The sequence below is a fragment of the Rhea americana genome, unplaced genomic scaffold, assembly GCF_003343005.1.
Source record: "Rhea americana isolate MKP2758 unplaced genomic scaffold, rheAme1 scaffold_27, whole genome shotgun sequence".
Taxonomy (NCBI): Eukaryota; Metazoa; Chordata; class Aves; order Rheiformes; family Rheidae; genus Rhea; species Rhea americana.
In genome coordinates this window covers 1,111,501-1,137,999 of record NW_028186390.1, presented here as the reverse complement: position 1 = coordinate 1,137,999, position 26,499 = coordinate 1,111,501, and the positions used below count along the sequence as shown (strand labels likewise).

The 26,499-nt window shown below is 44.3% G+C and overlaps 1 protein-coding gene across 2 annotated transcripts; it reads left to right on the top strand.

The window, feature by feature from the left end:
* Positions 1 to 1,489: 1,489 nt before the first annotated feature.
* Positions 1,490 to 20,342, top strand: C8A (complement C8 alpha chain). Of its 2 annotated transcripts, none has more exons than XM_085308164.1 (11): positions 1,490 to 1,662; positions 3,332 to 3,428; positions 4,265 to 4,409; positions 5,790 to 5,934; positions 7,485 to 7,674; positions 9,236 to 9,430; positions 11,028 to 11,268; positions 15,172 to 15,291; positions 16,139 to 16,314; positions 18,318 to 18,540; positions 20,191 to 20,342. In XM_085308164.1, the coding sequence occupies exons 1-11, from the start codon at positions 1,544 to 1,546 to the stop codon at positions 20,340 to 20,342; spliced, it is 1,803 nt and encodes a 600-aa protein (XP_085164290.1). In that variant the 5' UTR covers positions 1,490 to 1,543. The 2 variants fall into 2 exon arrangements, with proteins under 2 accessions (XP_085164290.1, XP_085164289.1); XM_085308163.1 differs by having other exon boundaries at positions 15,172 to 15,300; positions 16,157 to 16,314.
* Positions 20,343 to 26,499: the final 6,157 nt, after the last annotated feature.

The window sequence follows — 26,499 nt, the reverse complement described above, 5'->3', positions numbered from 1 at the left end:
GCAAAGGGAGAAAGACTTTTTCAACTCATGTAAAGTGTGTTGGGAGATTACATCAAAATCCTCTCCAAGGTCACAAAAAGGCAGTTTTCATTTCGTTTCACTGCAAAATTTACCCACTTGGTCCGTTTCTTCTTGTTTAGCTAAGACAAGCCCCGGGGTCATTCTGAACTTCAGTTACATTAAAATAACWCAGTAAGAGGTCCTTTGATTTTGATAATTTACAATACCAGCTATTGAAACGAGCTTTGTGATTAATTTGGGAAATAAACAAAAYGACACTGCTGCCCCGGTCTTCCCTGGGCAGAGGACAATTCGCTTTCTGTTTAATAGCTGCAATAGCTCAAGACACCAGCTTGGCCGACAATAATTACACTTTCTCCGGGATTTATTGAGGTTCAGGCCTCCAGCTGCCCGCTGGGAACAYCTCAGTTACGCATGAACCGCCTCGGCCCACTTAGGCAGAAGAAAAGCAGGGGGCTGCAGACACTTGTAACGCCGAGCAAGTTTCTGTAGATAACTTATTTACTTATTTATTTTACTAGCATATGAGCATGTTACGGATTTCTCGCGCACGTGTGCTCCTGTCCTGGAGCCACTGGAGCGGATTTCACGGGCGATGCACAAGCTCGTGGAAACAGGCACGGGACAACTTGGGCTGAGCGTGACGGAGGGCCATTTCCAATGGCCATTTTTTCTCTCTTCCAACAGACAACAACTAAATAGTCTCATTTTTTGATTATTATCTTCACAGCGACTAAGCTACRGGGTTCCTTTGTATGGGATTGTTCTCCTGTATTTGGGCACGTGCGTTGAGATCCCAACCAGCTAAAAGCATTAGAGCCACCGCAGACAGACGAGTTCACACAGCATGTAGGATAGGGCACAAATTCACATTTAGGAGACTTCTTATGCCAAATCACTTTAGAAAGCAAAGATTTAGATTCTCGTGTTGCTGTGAGCACATAGGGTAATACAAAAGCCGTTATGAGCCATGCAATATCTYATGTCAGCTTTGGACATGGGAAGCTATGTTATGGGGATGGCAATGGAGGGAAGAAAATTGACATTTAGTTATCTGGGTAGCACACAGCATTTTTTTGTTCCTCATAACAGAATTCTACAATAATCTTAAGTGCTGCAGACCTTTGCCTGCTCAACTACCAAACACACCAAAATTACAAGTAAGTCACAGTGGGAAACAAAATGAGCTYCCTTCTGCTTCAAATTAGATGGAGAATTACAGGCTGGACAAGAAACACCCGTAGCACAGTAGGACTCGTTTGACTTTAATGGGGAAACGATTGCACAGGTTAATATATCCCCTTGCCAGAAAACTGGAAATTTGTCTCCAAAGGGCAAAGGCCTTCAGGATGCGTCCTGATCTGCTGTGATTCGATCGGAGCCTTTGCCAATGATTTACCACGGCATTTGAGGGACCGGTGGGCTCCACGCATCTTCCCTTAGTGTTGACACCAAGGGGTCCCGAAGCCTAAAGCTTTTGTTTGCAGCTATTTCATAGTAAACGTTTACATACGGCATAACTATGCGGTGGAGCCCGGGCCAGCTTTCTGCTTTCGTTCTCTCCTTGTGCTCGCTGTCTCTGACGTTGCAGCAGGCGGCGGTCACCGCACACAGCGAGCTCGCGGCGTTGCCTTCTCAGAGGTAGGTCTCCTTCCACCTAACTTTACGTAGAGAAATCGCAGYCTTGTCCGTTGGCCCGTCAGTTTTGTCTTGACTGGAGGCATGTGTACGCCGTGCTCTCTGTAAACAGCTACCAGGAAAATAAAGAAATAAATATAAATATATATATATGCATGTATGTATTGGCTGTTATCCAAATCCTAACCTAGGCATTGTAATTCCTTCTTAGACAAACTGTTTGCACTTCATTTCTTGTTTTAAGGATGGTTATTAAGCCTTCTTAAATTTCCTTATGAGAATTATTGTGCCGCTTCCAGGAACTTGGAATTAATTCCTTATAAAAAATATTTACTTTAAAAAATCTTCTTAGATACCTTTTTCATTATAACTGCTTTGCATTTAACAATTTAAGGTTAACAATATTGCTCATAAAACATAAGWGCTCGCACATAACCCAGTTTCTAATCCCAGCCAGATCCATGCGCCCACCTCTTTTTCCCTCAACAATATTATTAAGCTGTATGAGCGTCATTTTGGCTTTGAAGGAAAGGAATAAACAAGTTACTCTTTCTAAAGCTATAGCATCATGATAGGAAAACGGCTGGATTTCTTACAGCTGCTAATTTCAGGCTTGCTCTAAAGGCAAATATGATTTAGAAGGATCAAAAAAAGGTATCAGTGATAATTGGAACATGGAGACAAGGAGAAGGCGGAAAGAAAAAAACCGTGGTAGTGATACACTTAATTATGAAGGCTTACTCCAATAATCCCTTTTGAAAATGAACAAAGAAGAGATATTTGATGTTTGATGAACTTATCAAACACGGCAGAATAATGAAGAGGTAAACGTGAAACCCAATCGAAGGCGAGCCAATTAAGCACTCTGCGAAGTGCTGAAGGATGCAGCCGGCAAATCCTCCTGTCAGACTGCAAACGTATCAATACGTGCGCGTCCCCAGCCCCGCGCCGGGCTGCAGGCGCCTGCTGTTCTCCGGGAGACGCAGCGCGCTGATCCGGATCCGCGGGCTCCCTCGCCGAGCTCTCGTGCCTTGCATTTAGCACGCGCTCTTCTGCAGCCGCTCGTGAATCCCTGATGTGCTCCGCACCTCCCCTAATTACCAATATTTCTCCTTGGACCACAGTCTCATAAGTCAAACAGACTGCTYATTCGTTAACTACCAAAATCATCATCATCATAGTGTTTTGGCTTGCAATAACCCCGCGAAATGTTTTGGAAGCTATGGCAAACGCGGAGCGGTACTGGCACAGCACACGTTGCTCCTCAGCACAGAGGAAGGATCCGAAAACTTGGGGCAGAAATGCAGAGATCGTAACAACTGGCCTGGCAGGCAGCAGCAGTGTTTTCTTGCTGTTGCGTAATGATATTCTACACCTGGACGGAGGGTCTGATCCAGGGCCAGTGCCATTTTCGCCTTTTATAACCTTCCCTTAATTTCCCCCCCCCCACACACAGTATTTATGTATTTCCTTTTAGAAACAGTCAGCCAAAGATTCTCATACTCAACATACATGCACGCTTTGCCTTTGCAGCCCGCTGGCCTAGCCAGTCCCAACTTCTCCATGCAGTCCATGAGAAAAACACATACAGCTCGTTTCTTGCTGTTTGCCTCTGGGCCTCCTTAAAATACAGCTTCAAAGACCTTAGCCTGCTATCTCTTTCTCTCCTTAGAAGGACCAGCAGAGAYGTTAATTCTCTGGCTCCTGTTGACTGTCAGCTAAGCCAGTGGTCCGAGTGGACTGATTGCTTTCTTTGCCAAGAGAAAAAAGTAAGACGCGACTGTAATGTATTCATTTATCTTCAGATGTGTCTGTGATGAGGATGTACACACATTAATTATAAATATTATACATATTCATCATTCTGAAGCATCCACTAAACTCATCCAAATATGATGGAGATGCTCCTGCGCTGGAGTGGCTCTTATTTAGCCTGCTGTAAACTAGGAATAAATTCTCGTAAGCCAGCAGAACAGCAAAACACAGAATGAAGGCAAATAGTGGAAGAATCAGGCTAGAATATTTGGCCAAGACTTTCTTCCTTTTCTATCTCAGATTTAATTGAGTATCCCCTGATTCTTAATGCCAATATTCAAATGGAAAGAAATTAAAAGCAGCCTTCATTCATCAGCTCTCATTCTCAATTTTTGTTAGTTTCCCATATGTCTTCGTAATTCAAGAGTTTATTTTCAAGTACCCAATGTAAGTTTGCTTTTTACTGAGTTTATAAAGCTATGTTTTTGCTTGTATGCTTATAACCAGCAAATTATTTGGCTCCTTTCTCTCGCTCGCTTTTCTTTTTTCCTCCTGCTTAAGGAACAGCAGTTCTCATTAATAATCCATCAGAAACATTGTGTTGCTTTCAAGATCAGTGCTGTAATTAGTGGCTGTGTCTATCTGATCCATGACAAAACATCTGACAATGACAAAACATATGACATTGGAAAAATTTCACATAATCTTCGATGTACAAAAAAAGGGATGGATTTAAAAAATAGTCATTCATCCCCTAAAGTTAGGATTGCTTCTTAGAGTTGGTGGAAGTGCCATCTCGGGGGGAGGTGGGCTATGCATTGGCCGTGTTTTTCTCTATCCTGCGCCCCAGCACCGGTACCGGACCCTGCTGCAGCCTGCCAAGTTTGGGGGGAGGCCGTGCGCGGGCCACCTCTGGGGCGAGGAGCACTGCCACGCCGCCGGGAGCTGCACCAGGAGCCACCACTGCGGAGAGGACTTCCAGTGCCAGGAAACCGGTGAGTGAGATGGATACTAGCTCCCGCCAGAAGACCCTGGGCCTGGGTGGATGGGTCGTGGTGGGGTGGCAGCCAGGCCCCAGCAGAAGTACTCTGCCCAAACTACTGCTGCTGGGCTACCCACATTCCCCTCTGTCAGGGCCAACGCTCCCATAACACATCACTTATCCCTCTGAGAAAGGCATAGTTCAGCCATAAATCCATCCAGCAAATTGTTTTATGATTTATTTTTTAACCATCTCTGGCTCTGAGGACTGGGTAATTATTCTGGGAATGGCTGTTCTCTGAAACAGCACGGACAAACTTTCGTTTTTACATAAAAGGTTTAAACTGCCATCTCCAGCATTTAATAAAAATACTCTTGAAGCCTGGAAATACACACACTCCCTGCAGCTAGCTGGTGTAGGTCACCACCGCTCCCGTGATGGGAGCACAGCAATACCAGTCTACTCCAGCCACAAATGTCACGTCAAGGCCTTCGAGACTCTCCCAGAAGCAGAAGTACTTTCAAGTTGCACTTCCTGCAAACATTCATTCTCGAACAATAATTACTGTAATAAATTCCCCAAATACCTCCTGCAACTCAAACTGTACATCAAGCTGATACAGCTAATTTCATTATGCCAACTGGAGAAACTATAGCTTCCTACAGGTCCTTTATGAGACCATGATCTTTGACAATAAAGTCTTGCCAACGAAGAGACCCTCTGCTCGATTCCCGCACCCTGACACTCTGGAGGAGCGTCCTGCTTGCTCTCGCAGCTGTGCTCGCTCCAGATTGTGAGGGAAAAACTTTCCCCGAAGGAGCGCTGCCTGGAGAGTGCCGGGAGCAAGAGCTCTGGTCTAACACATGGTGCAGCTTCTTGGGGCACCAAAAGACAAGTGGAAAAATGGCATGTCTTGTGCAAGCTGCCAAAATTTTTTCCGCTCACCCCAAGGAAATAAGGCTCGTGGCACTGGGGCAACAATTTGCTGATGGCAACTTGATACTAATTACAGCAGCACAGCTTTAGGTGATGGAAATATCTACCTCGATTTGCTGGATAGCTAAGAAACGAAAGCAAATGAGATATAGGCTTGATGCTTTGCTCCAAATCTGCCCTAAAGGTGAAGGGCAAGAAGGTTCACCATAAGGAGGTTTTCCATACCTGTCATCCTCGAGTCTCCTCAAAGTCTCAGGCTCCAGTGGCTTGGTATCATGAAAGCCTCATTCAGGCAAAATTGGGCTCATGCGGACTCTCATAACAGTCAGCAGAAGATCAGGCAATGCTCAGGATGTCCCTGCAGCCCCACATCCGTGAGGGGCTTGCTCAGATATGTTGGTTAAACCCAGCATGGTTTCTGGAGCGGGTAGAAAAATACCTTCCCTGTGCACTTTAGGTCGCTGCATTAAACGTCACCTCGTATGTAACGGGGAGGCAGACTGCAGAGATGGGTCTGACGAGGATAACTGCGAGGAGGAAGATATCGAAAGCTACTGTGAAAATCTCTTCCCARTCCCAGGGGCTGAAAAAGCTGCCCAGGGGTGAGTAATTAATAGCTGCCATTCTCGCAATCAAAACAGAATTAAGGTTTTCATACTGCTTTTTCTTAGTAATAGCAATGCTACGGGGACGATGTACGGGGCTCCAGGAGCCTATGTGGTGCTGTGCAAAACACGAAGGGCAGCTGCTGTCCTACAGGTGTTGGACACCAACAGGCACTACCATGAGTAAGAGCGACGGAGGCAGGAAGGCTCGTCCCAGCTTTTATTTCAAGTTGTGCCTCAGATTTACTGTCTGACCTTGGCCTCTCTCAGCCACTCTCTACCTCTGACTGTCCTCTTTATACTCGTGTAAAAATATATCCCAGCTTTCTGGGGCCAGTTATCTTGCAACTTTCTCCAGTTAATGAAAGCAATATATTAAATAAAACAGTACACTGTTTCACTGGAGTACACTGGAGATGTAGCATCTTGGAGGCTTCCATCTTTAAGGAGAATTTTTTACTCCAGGATTTAGGATTTCAGAGTAGAGATTAGAGGCAGAAGGTTTGAGCTGCGCATGAATACATACAGGAGTATTTACTCCTATGCATGAAAAAGTTTTGCTCTAGCCCGTTCTAAATTTCAGTTAGGTAATACATGGAAGACAGCAACTTGGGTAATTTAAAGGCAAATTGTCTATTTTGACATTTCTGCTTTAAATCTTATATTTTAACCTAAATACAGCTTAGTTTCATTTGCAGAACATGGGCTACAATATGAAAATACAGTTCGCTATCACTTAACTTTCCTATCGGCTTGACCCAAAGCTCTCTGGATTCAATGAGATAAATGGATCTCTGGCCCAGAGCCTGGGAGGATCTATCAAAAGTTTATCAGGCCATAAATTTATTTGCACTGAGCACTGCATTTAATACTTCACTCTGATTTGTTTTGTCCTGCAAAGCACACAAGAGCAATAGCATTTACCATTTCAGCCTTAAAGGCAGTTCCCTGTTATGAGGAGCTGTTGCTGTCTTGTTTGAATAATGCTTTCATTTTGGGCCACCTAATTATAGGGAATATTAAGTAAGAGACAGGATTTCAGAGGGTAGCAGCCTTGATAGCTGGAGAGCAGACTTCAAGTCTAGAAAGGCTGCTAACTCCATTGAGAAATGGGAGCATTACTAACAGGAAGGAAACCACATTGAGATAGAAAAAAAAATTACAGTGAATGCCAGGAAACACTTTGTGACTGAGAAATGCACTAAACTGCCAAAGACATGCAGGGGACCTGGAGGAATCTCCGTGCATTGAGGCTTTTATGGCTCTACTCACAAATATGGGAACACAGGCATGGGCTGAAGGATTTAACTGATTTCTTCCACCCCCAGCATGAGCCCAAACCAGTATCTTGGAAATAACATGAATGTGTGTGCCCTGTTTGATCTGGGCAGGAGAGAACAACCTCAGATTTAAGGTGCTAWCCCAATTCAAAGCCCAAGAGCTGAGGATAGACTATGTGTGGTCAGAAGAATGAATTAGTAAAGGTGACTGTTGGGGAAAGAAAATAGGAGTTATAGGTAACTTTCTGAATGCTATTTCTTTTAAAGATACAATATCCTAACACAGGAAGACAGCCTGCACGTATATGATCCTAATTTTTTTGGAGGCCAATGTGAGTATGTTTACAACGGAGAGTGGCGGGAACTGAAATACGACTCTGCATGTGAACACCTGTAYTACGGAGATGATGAGAAGTATTTCCGCAAGCCTTACAACTTTCACGTGTATCAGTTCCTAGTAAGTACCCCAGATATTCAAATTTGGCAATGTTTTTCCAGCTAAAACCCAAGATTTATATAAAGATATTATGCACATCTTATCAGGAGAGAATTCACTACATGCCATCTTCCAACTAACTTTTCTCCAGCTGTCCCCAAGGCAGCAGTCAATTGGTAATATAAATGCAGTTTTATGGCACATCAGGGAGCTAATGTGTTATATCACCCAGGCATCCCCRCTGCTTATTCTGGCCTAGTCAGAGCCAAGAGAAATGGGTTTTCTCTAAATTCTGCTATTAATAAGCTGTAGAGCTTGGACAAACTACTTGCCTCTCTAGGGATTAAGTTGGCCAYTTGTAAACTGGGAACAATGCAACAAGTTCAAGTTTTGAAAGCACTTCAAATCTATGGCAGAGCTAAAAAGGGACATAAAACTGAATTCTGAATGAGGCAGTTCCTGAAAGTCCACATGGTACATCACAATGCTGACACTGTTACGGGGTCCCACCTGATGGTAGAGACTGAAGTTAACCCCTGACTGGACCAAGCAGAGCAGCMATTTACCTTGGGTGTCCCACATCGTAAGCAGGGCCCCCGGCTGCTGTTGATAAGCACRTTTATCATGCATTTCACAGTGAAACTGTATATTAGCATCACCCTGGCAGGAACAGGCAAAATTCTGAACCCTGGAAAGCGTTACCTTCATTTAGCTCCAGATGAAGCACACGTTGTTCCGGGGAAATATTACAGTTATCTGCTCAATGCCAGCAGCTTCCRATTCCTACTGCAGGCAGTTCCCAGTCTGAGCCAGATGGACTCAACACATGAGCTGCATCTTGTCCCCTCTTTGTGCCACTTGTGCTGAAAGAACCTCTGCGCTATGGCCATGTGCTGAGAGGTGCCCCATGTCCACAGCGTCTTAGGAGGCTTTACCTGTGGAGCCTAGGTAGTCACTCATGAAGATGCGAGTTGCTGTTTTTCAGTGTTGGTAATTTAGGCAGCCCAGTACCGAAGTGGCAAACGGCACAGCCCAGATTCAGAAAGTCCACATGCTGACAGAGTGGAGCTGTCAAGCAAAAGGTCACTTTTCTAAAACACAGGCAAAACAATGTTTATTTTCTCATGTTGACGTTGTAAGTGGCTGAATCTCTGCTGCTGAGTTTTTCCTAAATGAATTAATCCTGAAGCAAGCTGGAGTAGAAAACAAAATCACTCCAAAGAGTTAAGATTTGGCAGAGCTGTGAGGAGCTGGAAAGCGGATTTTATAACGAGAAATGTCAAGCTAGCTCAATAGGAACGCTTACCAGCGCTGCCTGTAACGGCATTGCTTGGAGACCCTGAACAAAAACCCTCCCCCTGCCTGGAGGCAGAGGAAGCAAAATGGGCTTTATCCCCGCTTCTTGCACGTTGCCAAATGAAATGGCACGGGACTGAATCGTCCTCTGCAGTCACTGACGTCAGTGTCAGTGCTGTCAGGATTACCACCAACTTCAGCGGAGGTAGGATCAATTCCTTGAAGAAATAGATTGAAAAGGGGAAGAAAATACCTAAAAAACTAATGCCCACTCCTTCCTCTTCAGGCCCATGCTGATTCTGGATTCTCCTCAGAGTTTTACGACGATTCAAAGGACCTGCTCAGGGCCCTCAAAAATGATAGATTCGAAACAGGAGGCTTTACCTTTGGAATTGGGCCTCAGTCTTTGCAGTTTGAGCTTGGTTTAACTTTATCATACAAGAAAGGATCCCTGAAGAATTTCACACAGTATGATGCAAAGGTAAAAATAATAATAATAAGTATGTTCTAGTCATGTCATCTCTGCATTGCACAGTTTTGCTGTAACTTATGTTGGTTTATTCTCTTACTTGCTTTTTTTTTWAAAATGCATACTAATTGTACCTTAATTTGTCCATGAAATTGCAAATGTATGATCATTAGTAATCCTGTTTGTTGTTCTCATTACATTTTAGCAGAGAGGGAGTGGGAATAAAATTGAATTATGAAGTACCAGAACACATGTCATCTCATCCCCATTCTGTTTCATGGCCACATTAAGCACATAAATAAAGAAATGCTTAAAGTCTTGATGAGGGAGGAGGAAATATCAAGATGTTGATCAAAACAGTTGTCCTCAGGGAATGATCTCCAGTAGCAAATATATCACGTTCAAATTAGAACAAACTGCCATATGATAGGGTAATATCTACTTGTAATAACAGGTTAAAATAACATGCTGAGAAAAGACTTGCAGATAATAGAGTTTATTTCTCACACTGAGTTTGCATCCTGGACTAGCCGTGATGACCCCTTTCCAATATAATAATATGAATTCTGGTATTTTCCCYATATAGCGTGTCCTGTCTCCACTTCTCTCTTGACCGCTGACAGGAACCAATACAGAAGAATTACTTTGATGGTGTTCCAAGTAGAAATGCCCCTAAAAGCTGTTTGAAATTGGCACCATCGTAGTATTTACTGTGTCCTCGTCTAGACTCGCACACTATTTGCAGCTAAAGGATGATCAGTTATTAGCAGAATCACTTAAGGRGCTGTTCTTGTTGCACTGGACTCTTGTCCAAGGCAACAGCCTATCTAGAAGTGAAGTTGTGGATTTACTGGTATATCCAGGAAATCCTTCCCGCTGCTTCAGCACATTACAGACCTGGCATCTTGGCCACTGCCGCCGCACAGCATTGCCAGGCTGCATCTGGCTTGCACTGAGCCATTGACCTGCACCACTGGTCGAGGCAGTGTGAAAAGCAAAAGGGAAATAACAGCTTAGAAAAGAAATAGGGGAAAAAAAAGAATTAGCATGTTTCACTTGGAAGGTGGGGGAGCATCACACAGAGCCCAATTCTAATTGTATTCACACATCACTAGCAACCCATAGCATCTAAAATCTAGCTCTGTCCTCCATCTCGTACAGCTGCATGGAAGAGAAACAGTGCCCCTCAAAGCAGACAACCATTGATTTCATTTAAACTTGGGGTGTTTTTCAAGCCTTTAACCAACAGCTACACACTGACTCTTTCCTCTGCACATATAAGGACTTGAAATGACTTTTTTTTTTTTTTTTAGATGAACACTGAGGTATTGCAGATGTGACACTAAATCTGTGAGAGGGGATAACATTGCTTGCTGAGGCATTAACTCACCTGCTGTCTTCAGCAGAGAGTCCCCTGACACACAGCAGGGCAATGTAGATGAATGTCCAGCTCAGAAAGTATACCGCTGGCAGCCTCTCCCTCCAGCGTCAGATAACTCAAGGAATAGCCCACTGCTGTGCAAAGTGTGCGTCTGCAGCTGCCCAGATGAGGCATCCTTTTCTGCTCATTCTGAGGTTTAATGGCAACCTCTGTTTTGTCGATCTGCAGGAGGTTGGATTCATCAGAAGTGTCACGAAGGTGCAGACTGCCCGCTTCAAGATGAGGAAGGAGAACGTTGTTTTGGATGAAGATATCTTGCTTTCCCTGCAGGAGCTTCCAAACAAATATGACTATGGGATGTATGCCAAGTTCATCAATGACTATGGCACCCACTTTGTGACGTCCGGGACAATGGGAGGTGTCTTCGAGTACATCCTCGTCGTTAACAAAGAAGAAATGAGAAGAAAAGGTTAGAATAACATGAGAAATTTCTCTGTTCACAACTTTCTGCTCTAAACCTTGCCTTTCCAACTTGGAGACCTGGAGTGGGTGCAGGCCACCAGAATAACTCATCTAGCTTCTGGCTGCTCCCCACAACTGTCTTCTTCCAGAGCCTTGCCTTCCAGCCACACMGTGGGAGAGTGGATGCTCATCAGCCCCTCATAGCTGAGCTGGCTGGTATTTCCTATTATGTGATAGGCTTTCAGGGGAACTTGAGAGAGGTTTTTGTACAATTCTGAATTTCATTTTTTGCACTTTCTTCAGTGTCACTTCCTAGATTTCTCCTCTTTCTTATAGTCTTTGGCCTTGCCATTCTTATGATTRCTTGGGAATAAAATGCCTGCAAACTCATCCAGAATGACAGCTCCCTCTACTTTTACCTTACTAATAGTGAGGGTTTCCATTTTCTATAAATGGAAGTAATGCATTGCTCTTGGCAATACCTTTGGCACTTTAGTCTGGTTAGTGTCATATCTGAAGATTAACAGAGTTCTGCTAGCTCCACTTCTCAACAAATTAGAGTGTATGAGGCTGGAGAACTATACCTCTAAATCTCGGTTATATAAAATATCCACTGCAGACATCTAGACTGCAAGAATACCCATTACTGGAGAGCCAAAGCATAAGGTTTTTTCCTAATYAAAATGTAAGATGCAGAACAATGTTAGTATGGTACTCTGGTACACTAACCAGATTGTCAACTTTTGCCACGATGTCTGCAMTACAATAGATCCCCTCAACAACCAGGGTTTTCCATTACTCTGTTTTTGTTCTGCAAAAGGTTCAGCTTTGGTAATCCACACTGGGTGTTTGTGCTAGAGACAAYTGCGACAGTGGACAGCTGGTGCAAACTGCTTTAGTTCCATCAGTTTGCATAGGACTGAGCAAAGTTCTGCTGGAGAGCCTTGGGTCTGAAATGGTCTGATCCCAGCTGGAATAGGGTAACTATGCGCTCCACTTTGAGTGTTAACTATGCCAATTATTCCACAGGAAATAATTACCRACTGAGAGAATTTTCACCAAATTCCTAAACTACTAGTGTTTGGAAACATGGTCCCTCTTCAAATCATTTATTCAGTTTGAAGACTAAGTGATATAGAAGTGAATGAGAACTTGGCAAGCAATTATTCAGGGAACAGACTGCCAAGTAAAGAGGAAGAATGAATCGAGAGCATGTGGAGGGAGTCTATTATTTTACTTTWTCTTGTGCTTACTATATATCAGAAGAGGCAATTTACAGCTACAAGATGCCCTATTTTAGGAAAAAAGGATGTTGAAGTTCAGCAAAAGACAAAAAACGTGCCCCAGTGGAGATACCATTTTCATTCTAATGTAGCACATCTATATAATTTTCATCTAAATAGGACACTGCTAGAAAGTCCACATATATCAGGTTAGCAGTACTTTATGTCATGCTACACACGTACAGAAGGAACCAGCCACAACGGTTGATGTGCTGCTGGTTTAAAAAAGCTTAGTGAGAATTGACTTCCTAATGGCGAGAGCCAGACATGCTTGAAGGCTAYGTCTGGAAAAGGATTTAGGCACCTTCCCTATGGGATGGTCCGGATAGGGGTGCCCAAAGTCTTAAATTCAGAGCTTCAACAGACCAATTCAAAGTTCTGCAGATGCCTGGAAATGCACTCAGTCCCTGCATGGCTGAGCAACGTGGCACCTGCGTTAGGCGCACCCCCTGCTCCAGCTCTGCTCTGGCATCTGGAGAGCCAACAGAGCCAGCGTGGCTATGTATAAAATGCCCTAGAAGAGGAAACACACTTTGTTTATAGACTGGTGACGAAAGCACATGCACAGGAAAAAGATACCTAGACTGAGTCCCCTCTCGATGAGGTTTGAGCATCCAAGCAAGCKTAGGCATGAGGCAGACTTCAAGCTTATGGGAAACCTGAGTTTTGAAAATAGACTTTAGACACCCAGGAAGAGACCACAGCTCACCGGTGCAGAGTTTCAGACTGCAGTTTGGCAGCCAGACTCTTTCTAACTTTCAGATTGCAAGGGCTCATTTGGATGTGGTCATGAGTAAAATAAATATAGATGTCAGAACAAGGTCCCTGTTGCTCTGCCATCAATATTTTTCATGACTTGTTTTTAAAATAGATTGTTATGGTTCTCTTATTTAGCAGAAAATAGTATAACATGCTCACATATTACAAGAACATATTTATGGGAGAAATATTATGCACAGAGTAAAAAGAGTCTTCATATATTCTGATTAATTCAAAATGCAGCAGTAAATCTTATCAATCACTTGAATACATTTAGCTATCCCAAATTATATTATAAAAAAAAAAAACTATCAGGGCTCCMCCCTTGAGTGCCAATATTTTCTATGACCACTCTTTTGCAAAGATAACCACTTTTCATCTATCAGGAACAGGTCTTGCTACAACCAATAGCAAATTGTATTGACAGACCCTTGCTGAACATAATTACTCCACAGGAACCATGGTGAATCAATTAATCAGGGTGTTTCTCAAGTTTAATTTTATGGCACTCCAACATCCAGATAAGCAATCACTCATGTTGCTTTGGGTGAATGAACTTTACCCACTGTGTTTACAACTGTTGAACAGTTTAGTACAAGTAATTGAGTGCTACACATTTAATTTTTCTCAGGGGCCCAGTTTTGCAGTGGGATGTAATTCCCCCTGAAGTCTCGAGCATGCTTCAGTTAGTTCTCGCTGTTTCGAATTCAGGCTGTGTAGTACCTTTCTCAGGCTGCCGACCACTCTGCTGTTGAGGAGCAGCCAAGGTGAAGAGCAGATCCTAGGCTCAATTTCCCGCTCCGGTGTGGCTCCCGTTGACTTATTGCTCCAGGGGGTGCAGAATGGGGGGGGGGAAGGAGGGGAAAATCAAGGTACAGACATTTCACTGACATCTTAAAAATGAACAAGACTGAGCTCTGCTCCCACAGCCRGAGGGAGGCAACGCAGTCCAGCAGCCGGGGCTCTGGCCGGGGACTCAGGCCCCAGACCCGATCATTAGACCATCAAGCTGTGACACACAAATCCCCCTGACCTCCGAGCCTCCCTTTCAATACCATGGTATTGATTGCCAGGCTGCTTTGTAAAACACTTTAAGATCTACTGACAAAAAGAGCAATATAAAAGTTACCTATTACTTATCACACCTGTGTTTATTGAAATCAATGGATTTTTTTGACTGTTACGGAAGACGGCCCTGTATTTGCAGTGTGCTGAAGTGTGTACATAAAGCCCGGCTGGATGAAATACGTGCATTGCTTACTTCTGTGAAACCGCCTCATTAGTTCACTTCTCCTCTCTGCAGTCTCTTCATGGGTCTCCCGTTACATATTTTTATGATGTATGTGGCAGTGGTGGTAGCAGCAAAGCAACAGCGTGCAGCGAGGCTTTTGCAGCCTGCAGCAGACAGACCTTTTGCAAGTTGCTACTGAACATGCTGCTTAAACCGCTGATACTTGGGTCCACTCCTCAGTTTATGAAAATTAGCAAGGATCTATTGATTTCAATTGCCGTTCCCAGATTTATTCTAGTTAAGAGTTATTTTGTGGGGGGAAAAAAATTAAATAGATAGGCCCAGGCCAAGCCAGGAAATAAGTGCTCGTGTTAAGACTTTCAATTTCTACTAATAATTTTCGAGGAAAGAATTTTACAGTAAGGACATTTCCCTACTGAGCTTTATGTGATAGGCCCAACAAAATATTGGCATTGCCACTTCAAGAGTGAAAGCTCTCCTCTGCCCTGGGTTATTCTTTGACTCCTGGAAACAGGCCATGCAATTAACAGAATGCAAAAAAATATAAGTAGGAAAATGAATGTCTTTCCAATCAATATGACACAGCAATTTTACTGGTTTCATGTTTGTTTCGCAGCCGTCAGCTCTGAAGACATTGCTTCCTGCTTTGGCCTATCAGCGGGCATCGTAGTTGCAAAGTCCGAACTAGACTTGAGAGCATCCATGTCGCACTCTGAATGTGAAAATAAAGGATTTCGTAAAACTGGTATGATAATTTGGTGGATCCTGACTCCACACCTCAACCCTCCCACCCTCACTGGTGGTCCACAGCTCCCCTATGGCCCCAACCCTCCTCTCTTAGCGCACCATGTCCACTCACACCATGGAGAAGCTGCTGCCCGTGCCAAACCTCCCCGCCTCGTGCTCTGCTTTACGTGGACACCGGTGTCTGTCACTAAGCACAACGTCGTTCTGAGCACTGCATCAGTGGCATACATCTAATATCAGCTCTAACAAACAGGTGTCCAGAGGGCTACAGGCCTTTTGGCTGCCAAGAGTGAGGCGTATGAACCAGAGACAAAACACGTCGTCTCCAAGTCCCTTCCCTTCTATCCTCTTCCAAATCCCTGAGGCTCTGCTCTCTCCTGCAYGTTTCCCATGTGCTGTCAATGCTGGGCCAAACGTTCAGCAGGGCTCCGGCTGCTACCGATGAGACTGAATCCACTCTGACGAGGGCTGCACAGTGACTAGTAAAAGAATCTGAGTTAAAAAATTATTTCAAGAGGCTAAAAAGACCCAAATCTGTATAGCACTTTATAAGTTAYAGGCAAAGTGCTGTAGCATGCATGCATTAACCAGACACAAAGGCTGGAGCCATGCAGGTCCTTTAAGACTTGCTGCGATGCTCAGCTCCTTGCCGACTGTCTCATAACAACGCAGAGGGCTGGCCCCGGCTTGCGCTGCGCGTGCCAGAGCTCCCATCGATTCCCGGAGCGCAGCATCAGCGCTGGTCACCAATAGCCCCTCGCTTGCTTGATTCCCCCTCGATTAAGCAATTTCTAGTGCACGAGCGTGCATGTGGCAATGGTAACTGCATACATGAGTGYGATTCAACTTTTCAGATCCTCAGAGCAACAGTGCTGTTGTGGAAGACATTATCCCCCGGATTAGAGGTGGAGATATCAGTTACAGCGGAGGCCTCTTAGAGAGCTGGGATTCCAATATGTATCGGCACTGGGGAAGGTCATTAAAATATAATCCTGCTGTTATTGATTTTGAGGTAAGACTTTTTGCTGTTGAAGAAACTCTGCCACCGTAAGGAATGAAAGTGTAGTCGAGCAGATCATTTCGTATTTTTATTGTGATCCCATCACAGAACAAGATTAAATGTAACGGGCCACTGATCTGGTAACCTCTTATTCATTTCACAATGGGGAGTACATCTCCAGCGACAGCACCAGCGGGGAGGCAGGCGAGAAGCTTAATGCTGGATTAGTGCCAAGTTAAGTTTTTGATGTGTCCCCAAACAGCTTCCCAATGAATGGCTCTCAGCGGTTGCATTCATCCCTATTATTCTCCCTAACGCTCYGTCCTCCTATATAAGCCGGGGAGTCACAAGTGGCTGTGAGGGAGCAGATCCTTCCCCACGGCACAGACCATCCTTCCTTGCCATCYGCCTCGTCTCAGAGCTGCAGCGGGTCTGCGTAACCTCCCCAGGCTACGGTGTTGACTGCTATGCAGGCTTTCTCCCTGCACATTTCCTTCCACGAGTCTTTGGGGCTCCTCGCCCATGTTGTCAGCTGGATCCTGTCTCCAGCAGCCTGGACTCCTCCAAGAGGGTTCGTAACTGTRAAAAACAGAACAGTCCTGCTCCTCCCTCTCATCTGCCTGGATGCCAATAAAATTGAAAGATCATGGAGGGCTTCTGTAGGGTTTTGGAGGTGAGGAGGAGATAGATACAAGTAGAGGAGATGGAAAGGGAAAAGAGAAGAACAACCCTAGGAACAAGTAATTCAGTGCTATCAGATACTGCTTTTACAGAGGAGGWTGCTGTGAAAAGGCTATCAGAAAGCATACAGGCGTGAGGACCCAGGGTATATCCTACACTATGGCTAGGAGCACAAAATTTACCTTGAGATGTTKTAATTGCTGGTCTGCTCTGGGACCACAGCTGCAAGATGTGTGGAGAAGGACCTAGGGCACAGAACAGACATGCTGCCACTTCCATTCTCCTCATTTTAATTTTAAAGCACATCTGCTTCTGACTTTGACAGCAAGAGGGACAGGAAGGTGGGAGACGAGAGAAGCGAAGGTGGAATCAGGAATTACATGCATTATTATCAGGGCAAGTAGGAATTTGCAAATCTTTGTGGGCAGCACCATGGTGACAGAACGGCCTATTAAACCAGAAGCTCTTTCAGTTGCAGTTGAACACATGTGGCAGGTTATTCACTTTTTTTTGCACAAGACCCCATCAWTTTTGAGCAAAATTTGTTGCAATTTTCCAGTAAATCCCTTGCTGACCTCTCTGCTGGCTGCTTTAGGAGCTCAGCAATTGCTGGGGAACAGGAGGCCTTCAGGCTGCTGATAAGCACTTGTGTCCACTTTGCCTCTTATCTTTAGCTTCCTCTCGTTTGTTAAACAGGCTTGTGCAAATTTGTCCAAGAGCTCTTGCCAAAGCTGGGCAGAACCTCCTCGCAAATCGCTCTCCGGGCGCCCTGTGCAATGAGGAGATCCCCACCGCTGCCCCGGGTGGTGTCCGCCGATTCCCGTCCAGCGCTCGCTGCAATACCCGCGCACACAAGCAGAGCTGCGAGCACGGCCTCGCACTCTTGGACTTACAACTACGTGTGCTTAGATCAGCCCTGATATTTTAATGTCAATATACAGCACAACTTCTGTTACTGGTGAAACTAGAAGGGCTGAGATTTTAAGGGAACCGTTTTCTAAACACAAGTTAAATATCTAAAACTCCCCAGCGAGCCTCTCAGACCCTTTCAGAAGGCTGAACACTACCATCAGCTCATGAGGCCTCCAGCTAATCCAATCCTTTTGTGTCACGGGTTAAATGCAGAAGGTGGGTTATAATCGTGCTTGTCCACATTCAGCTATTTTTGCTGAATGCTCTGGTAGAGCTGGAYTTTGCTGCTGCAGATACTATGCACTCATCATGTTTTTAAAGCTGTAGATAGCACAATATTAGTTTGCTGCATCACCGGGCATTCTTACAGGTTAAATACTCCACTGTATTCTGAAATCCCTGCATGTCTTTGTCCTACGCAGCTGCAACCCATACACGAAATCATCCGCAGAAGCAACCTTGCCAACATGGAAACCAAACGGCAAAACCTGAAGCAAGCTTTGGACAGCTACTTATCGGAGTTCAACGCCTGCCGCTGTGGGCCGTGTCAGAACAACGGGGAGCCCGTGCTGGCAGGAGACACGTGTCTCTGCCAGTGCCAGCTGGGCTATGGTGGCCCTGCGTGCAACCAGAGCAAACGCCAAGGTATGCCCCCAGCGCGCGCGTGGCAGGGAAGGCAGCACAGGGGCAGCATTTTGCTAATCAACAGCTCTTTCCATCTGTGCAGTAGTCAAGCCTTCGCTCCTGTATCACTTTTGCTGCTCAGCTATCCTGAGCAGCTTGGCAACAACCTTAAATTAACGGGTCGGGTAATTATTATAAACAAACTAATGGAAACGAGGGAGTGTTTGATAGCTGGAGACTTACCAACTTCCAGCTCCAGCTGCAGCCTGGCCACCCGCGTCCTGGCTGCCCACGGTGGCCTCACTGAAGCTTGGATTGATGTATCAGACCAGAGGGCGGGAGCAGGGCGGAAACAGCAGAACTTTGTGCTGCCATGAGGGCAAGGACAGTCCTCACCAACCTGTATGTCACAGGGAAGAGCCATGCTTCCTGAGCCAGCATCCTGGGTAGGGCAATCCCAAGTGTACTGGTGGCTTCTGGCTGTGGGTGAGAGTGCAAACCGCGACACGCAGGGAGGGGAGGGAGACCCAACGCGCTAGGCTAAACAATCAAAATGGCCTGTCAGAAAGTGATGCTGAGGCAATGGTCCACCAAAAAATGCTGTAAAAACAAACAAACAAACACACTATCCCAAATGACAGCACTGCAGATGGCAGGAAATCCATCTTTGGACGRGTTCTTCTAGACAAAGCTCCAGGCATTTAAGAACCTGGTCATAATTAGGGTCCCATCATTGGAAAACCAAGGCCTTGGCAAGATAATAAGAGCAGAGTTGGGCAAACGTTTTATGAAGTTCTCTTCAAAAGTGCTTGTTCAGTGACTCAGAAGCAAGTTTCTTTAAAAATTCCATGTCCTTTGACCTGTCTCCTAAGCCAAGGATGAGGACCATGAGCTGAGGCCCTACCCTGAAGGCAGCCYACTTAATAGGTGTGCCAGAGTCCACGGGAGCTGCTCAGTGGGATGACCATCCCAACTTTCAGCAGTACTTCTGATAAGCATAGGCATTTCGCCAAGTGGCTACAAGTCAAGGCAACTTCCAGCTCAGTTTCCAGACTSATTTAAGACCAAACCCAGCTATTTTAAAGAAGGATGCTTCAGTGCACTGGAAACCCAGCTTCTTAGCCAGTGCTAAGAACAGAGAGATCCATTTTTGGTGTCTGGATTAATACAGTGCACAAGCCAGGAACGAAGGTCAGCCAAGTGAATAAAAAAGGACAGTAAATGACAGACACCAAGTATTCCCATCAACCGGGAGTGCAGCCATAATCTATAGTATTGAATGCACCTGAGAACTTGACCTATCCTATAATGAAAAAAGCTTGTCATGACCCGTCTCCAAAGGGACGGGCAGCCTCCACAACGGCTTCACGGCTGGGCTGTTCTGAGACTTCCATCTCTCTGCCCAGCTTGGAGGGGGGAAGCTGGTGCAGGGAGACCTGTCACCAGCCCTTTGGGAAAGCAAAGCCAATCTTGAAGGACCAGAGAAGAAAAAGAAACAGCTACTGGGGGTCTGAGGAACATGATGCTGCTTCATTAGCCCTGTCTTCAAGGTGCCTGCAAACCTTGATCTCAACAGCAGTCTGGGTGTCAGGCAGGGACCGGGGTGGCCATGGGAACCTGCATCAGAGCAGAACTGCAGAACTAAATAATTATTTTTTAATGGTTTTACAGGCAGGGAGACGAACGGCCGCTGGAGCTGTTGGTCAGCTTGGACTCCCTGCCAGGCTGGAACAAGGAGCCGCAGCCGGCAGTGCAATAACCCGGCCCCGCAGAACGGTGGGGCACCGTGCCCGGGGAAAAGTGTGCAAACCAAAGCGTGTTAACACCCATGGGGACTGCAACAAGGCAGGGTATTGCTCACTGCAAGTATACGGTCTTGTTTAGGAGCCTGTGCTGGGCTATAAATACTCCAGGCATAACTCTGCAGTGGAATTACACTGGGGACAAATAATTGTGAAGTATTGCATTTACATACGTATGAAGRCATAGCGGATTCACTATATACAACCTGAGTGCCGTCCAGGCAAATTCCTCCATTTGATTCAATGCCTTCCTGCGTGCCCCCTTCCTCTCAACCCCCCTCCAATTAAATAGCATCCCCACCAGYCACAGGGACACTGGCGTGATACAGGAGGCGGTGGAGAAATCAGCYCCAGCAGTGGTGTTGCTGCGTGATGGTGAGGTTATAAGTAGTCATAAAACACATTTACTAAAACTGTTTACACAAGTAAGCTTCGCTCGCAGAAATTTTTATATTTGCCTTTGGAAAACAAATTAAAAGCTCATGATCCTTGCATTTTTATGCAGTTGCTATTGACATATGCACCATGAAACTTTTATAAGTTGGCACTGTCAGATTTTAAAGTGTAGCATATTGGGCAGGGCTGCATTTTCAGCAAAGCCATATGCTGAGCTGTATGGGAGGAAGCTTAAGCCCAAAGACGCTGAAGAGTCATGGTGAAAACGTGAATCCAAGCTGATGAGAATCATAAATAAATAAATAATAAACAGACAGACCCAAACAAAACCATTCTACAGAGGATGCTCACACACAAGCGAAGGCTATTCCTCTTTAGGATCAGTGATGGATTGACTATTAGAACAGAGGCATTTTATCTCCAAGGCACCTGGAGCTGGAGAACATGCTAACGGGCTGCCTGATTTAAGGGCCTTTTTTGAATGTAAGACGTAAATCTCGGCACAAAAATACACACAGTATTGAACAGCATCCAGAGACTGCAGCGAGAGCCCACAGCTCAGGGCTCTTAATGAACTGCCGCAAAAACCTGGGGTGGACAGAAAGCGAAAGGCACTTCATTTTACTGTGCTTTTCCTTATGGGGGAGAAGAAAAAAAAGGCATGAGAAGCAATCTGGCGTTATGAAAAGCAACAACGCAACAAAACCGCAAAGCACAAAGGAGCATTTCTGTACACATGTGAATGGAAAGAGGGGGTAGAAAGGAATCGAGGTTTAGTGAAAGAAATTGCTTAGCTATGGCTCTGATTCTTGGAATTGCTTGTTTTTCAACAGCATGTCAGTGGTGATTTAGAGTCTGACACTTAGCTGATGTAAATCAGCCTAGCTCCTTCGGTGCAGCTGATTTATGCCACCTGAAGATCTCGSCCCATGTTTTTTTTGTGTGTGCATTTGCCAAAAGAGATTTTTTTTTTWACTACTTCTTCCCTTTTGCTTGAAAAAGAAACTACAGGCTCTTTTCTTATAAGAAAACAACCAACCATGTTGGACATTGATATTTGATTTTGCTGTAGAAAAATTCCTACGGCAGCTTTCTACAACACGGATAAATGGGTGATAAAATTGTGGCCTTTTTGCCCACTTTGCTTTTCCAGGTAAATGTTATATTCATCCAGAGATGAACCTGCTCTCAGGGGCTTGATTCTGATGTCCTCCTTGTTGAGGAAAAACCACCATGAGGAACCACTGAAATCTGCACAATTCAGACATCCAAGAAGAAAGTGAAATTTAGGAATAAAAATTAGCTTTCCCATTGAATGGTATTGCCACTGTTTGGCAATGGGCCAGCACATTGCATTAAAAACATGAGACAGTGCTGTTACACCATGGTTTAATTTGGCTCATGGGCTATTTCTGCTTTTATATACTCTGCTTAGTACTCAAGAACATGCCTGCAAGTAAATGAGTAAAAAGTCATCTTAGAAAGCAAAGTATGCCTCTCTTGTGACCAGAGGGAAGAAATTAATGAATAGATAGATTTGATGCCTTAAAGGTTGCGGAGTGATGAGGCCTGCAGAAAGGCAACCTGCATTCTCATCTTTTGAGTCATTTCTAGAAGAACAGATCACAGGCCGGGGAATCACAAAAAGAGAATAAATCCAAGTGATTAAAGAAATCGAACGTGAAACACCACCACAAAGCACCCATAAATAAACAAGGGCAAAAAGCTGGGATTTGCCTGGAGTTTTTCGTCCTCTGCTTCGAACGTGCAGTTTTGGAGTACAGACATCAAAGCAAGGATACGTGCAGGGCAGAGCTCATCACTCGCCTCCCAACCAAGGGCAATGAAACACAAACTCGGAGGTTTCGTTCAAACGCCGAAGTGAGATCCCTAGCAACCCCCGCCTCCAGCGCTAGCCCTCCGCTTCATTGYGGGCTCAGCTATATCCCCTGGCAGAAACTCAGAAGCAGGGAAGCATAAGTCAAAGGAAGCAAGAAGCTGCCTGTAAGGTCTGTTTAAAAAAAAACCCCACACATTATGAGCAATTACACATTTACAATGCTAGTCAAAGAAGCTAATATATCTCATACTGAAGTGGCCAGCATGAGAGTTGCGCTGGATGAGATAACTGGCAAAAAGTAGGTTTCTTTCTTAAACTAAAAGCTTAGAGGCTCCAATAAAACAGTGTTGTTCCACCCTGGTTTTAATGAATGAATTTTCTCCTCTTGCACACTGACATACATTTGATACAGTTATTTATCCTATATATTTCTTGTGGCATATTTCCCAAGAGACCTTGGTTATCTCTCTCATAAGTACATGATGGATGTATGGTGCTTTGGATAAATGGTATCACAATCAGATATTTTTATGGATATAGGCAAACTGGGTTATTAACAAAGGAAGGGCAGAGAGGAACCAGTACGCAAAAGAAAATAGCAAATGATTGATGACTATACACCTGAGGTTGCAAGGTGCAGACTCCAGATAACCAGCTAACAGAAGAGCAGATAAGGGCAGTGCTTGAGACAGAGCCGTTTCCTACCTCGGGGTCAATGTCACGCTGACTACCCAAATGCCTGAGTCGCTCTAGGCTGGGATTTTAGAGCAAGCAAGAATTCCCCAACAGAGGCAGCTCTGAAATCATTGCCTTCCTTTCTATACACAATACTACGTAGATGTACATGAAGAAATAAAACATTTAGTCCTATCAAAAAAGGAAGAAAAAGGGAAAAAAAAGAAAAAAAGAAAAAAAGAAAAAAGAAAACAAGATTCTTAAGAGTTTGGAGAGGGAGTGTTTTTTAAGGGGTGTCGTATAGTGGGACTCTATGCATTGCACTACAAGTAAGTGAAAAAACAAAGGTTCATAATGGTAATAATTGGTGCCTTCATTTCTAGTTCTGCTGATTTATCCAAGCAGAGGGACAATAAAATAGGAAGACAAATCTGGAGGCATAATTTGACCAGAAATCTGGCAATTCTCTTGAATGCTTACTGGGCTTTCTAGTGATGAAAGTAGACGAACAAGTGGTTGGAAATGTGGGCCTTGTTTGGCCCTCTACATGAACTTGCTGGGTGATTTTCAGGAAAATCTCTCCAAGTTGGACACCAGTCTGATTTTCCCATTCCTGACTAAGAAATTCCTAATTACAACTTATCAAAAATACCATTTTGGCAGCTCCCTAAGCCTTATTTACAGAATCCAGCACACATCTCAGCAGTAGTGTCTTCAAGAAGGGAGATGGAGAAAATACAGCTTCTGTACATTTTCCAATATTATTTTTCACAAAAAAATTGCAGTATCTGTGGGCAATTGCACAGTTAGCTACATCAACTTTTTTTGGTAAGCCCATGAGCCATTTGCACAAGTACCAACAATGCGCTGTTAAATGCAGAGCAGTGTTGAGGCACAAGCAACAAAATAACTGATGCAAAACTACTGCAGGTTTAAAGAAGCCTATTTCTCGATGTTAATAAGGTGGGTATTAACACGACACTTTGGGTCTAGGCCAGAGATATAACCTGGGATGTAAAAAGCCCCTTAAAACAACCGTCTTAAGTATGGAAATGGCCTAGAGAGGTTGCACCAGTGCAGAGCATGCACACTCCTTGTCTGCAGCGTTCTCATGTTTTTGTACGTGGATTATTAACCTAAACCTCCACACAAGTTAGAAACAGCAGTAAAAGATGGTACCAAAATTTAATATGTACCCAAATGAAACAATAAAAGCTTCACCATGGTATTTTTTGTTGCTCTCTAGGTCATAATAAATTATTTGTTAGTTAAATCAAAGCACAAAATTACAAGGACAAAAAAAAGTTATGTCCTTCGTGGGAATCTTGTAGAGTCAATGGGCTCAATGTTCAACCACTACTGAAATCATAATTGAATTAAACTACCTTGTTGATCTTAAAGACTGCCAAATCTTCCCTCTTTCCCTCCCCAAAACCTCACAAATAATATCCAGTCCTAGGCAGTGCCACTTCAAAAAATCTTGACTTTTCTCATCAGAGGATAGTTTGAATTCAGGTCACCACATGTGGCTCTGCTTGCATAAGCATGGGATAGACACACTGCGGGGCTGTGTCAGATTACTTTTTACAGTTTGGTGATCGACTGAGGTGATCAAATTTACAAAAGACACTTTGTAATCTAAAAAACTTTCTTCTGATGAGCATCAATGCTTCTCAATAAGGGAAGGCAACTGCAAAGCAGTACCTATTTTCACAGGCACACATGAGCTGTTCAAAATTGGTGATCAGTGTCCTCTGTTACAGAGCCTTCAGAGTGTCCCTTCAAAAACTATTGAAAAATACTGTATTTAGCAAAAGCAGTGACCCCTTTGACCGTGACCCTGAAYGAACCTGTTGGCAAACCTCCATCACAAAAAAAGCAGTAACAGTTACACAGTGCATAACGGAAATATTTGGGGCTGGCAGCTCAATTATGTAGCCCATTATGAGTACAGAGCACTTTTCTTTTACATATGCAATGTGCTCTTCCTTTCTTAAAGCTGTCAAAGAAACCTCGTCAATAAGTGTGGAGGCGGCACGAGAATGAAAACTAAATGCATATTCCATTGTTCAAATGTCAGAGAGTTTGATTTGTTCCTGCAAGAATTACATCAAGACAACATCAGTCTGAAAGAAGAGAAACTGGCGATACCAACCCATCATCAACAGCATTGCTAAACACCCTTGGAAGAGTACTTGACCTTGCAAATGCTAGAAGACATAMAACAGTCATGAAAACCTTTGTACTAGTCACATCATTTTCCTAGAGCACAGTTATCACTAGCTATTTTACAGCATGYCCCCAACAAACGTCTTTGCAAAAGTCATTAACCACCAACAAAGCACTGGGAGAGAAGTCCCTGGACCAAAGCTGGCCAGATTAGCCATGAAACTCTGCACAGTGTTCCAAGTTTCTCTTTTGTTCGAGACAGATTTGATGCATGACTTCAGAGCCTGGAGATGGTGACAAGGGGTGTGCAATTCATTTGGCTTTGGCTTGTTTCACAGTAAAGYCTTTCCATCTCAGATGCCCTAACCTGACTACAACAGCAATACATCTGCTGAAATACGTGTTTTCATGGAATCGACAGATGAACAAGTGTCAGTTTTTGGCAGAGGTAGTTGCTAAGGGCAGAAGACTTGAGAGGTGCRTAATTATCTTTGTTCCAAAATGTTCCACGTATTCTGCTCATGCCAAAGCATTACAATAAAAGCTAGCTACTCATACTGCTCCCATGGAGGGTCCTGGACTGCTTCTCAAGGGTGGCAACTGCTTCTCAAGGTTCATGAGATACATGAGGGTTTCCTATCCCTCCTACCTTTCAATATCCCCAAGGAGCAGAAGGAGCAGCAGCTGCTTTCCAGCTCCCTGCCTCAGCAGCGTTCCTCTCCCCTTCCCTCCTCTTTCCAAGAACAAGCACATCAATGTATCTGAGTGTATCAGGTCGTATTTGCTCTGCTTCAGAAATCCACAGAAGGAAGCTCATCTCTGCACTAAGAATACCACTGCTACATAGACCAACAATACCTTAATTCCACCAGAATATTCTTCACAACTCAGTTTTCACTTCTTCAAGACAATTTCTAATATGACAGACAATTTATGTTAAATAAAAAAGTAGGAAACTGTGGTAGTGAGGTACAGCTGCTTTAAATGTCATATTAGATACTAYTGTGCTCATCAAGATTCAGACTTTAATATGCTGTATTTTGCTCCACATGACACAGCTGTCTTCACAGAAGCTGCGTATTAGCCCACATTCTAGTG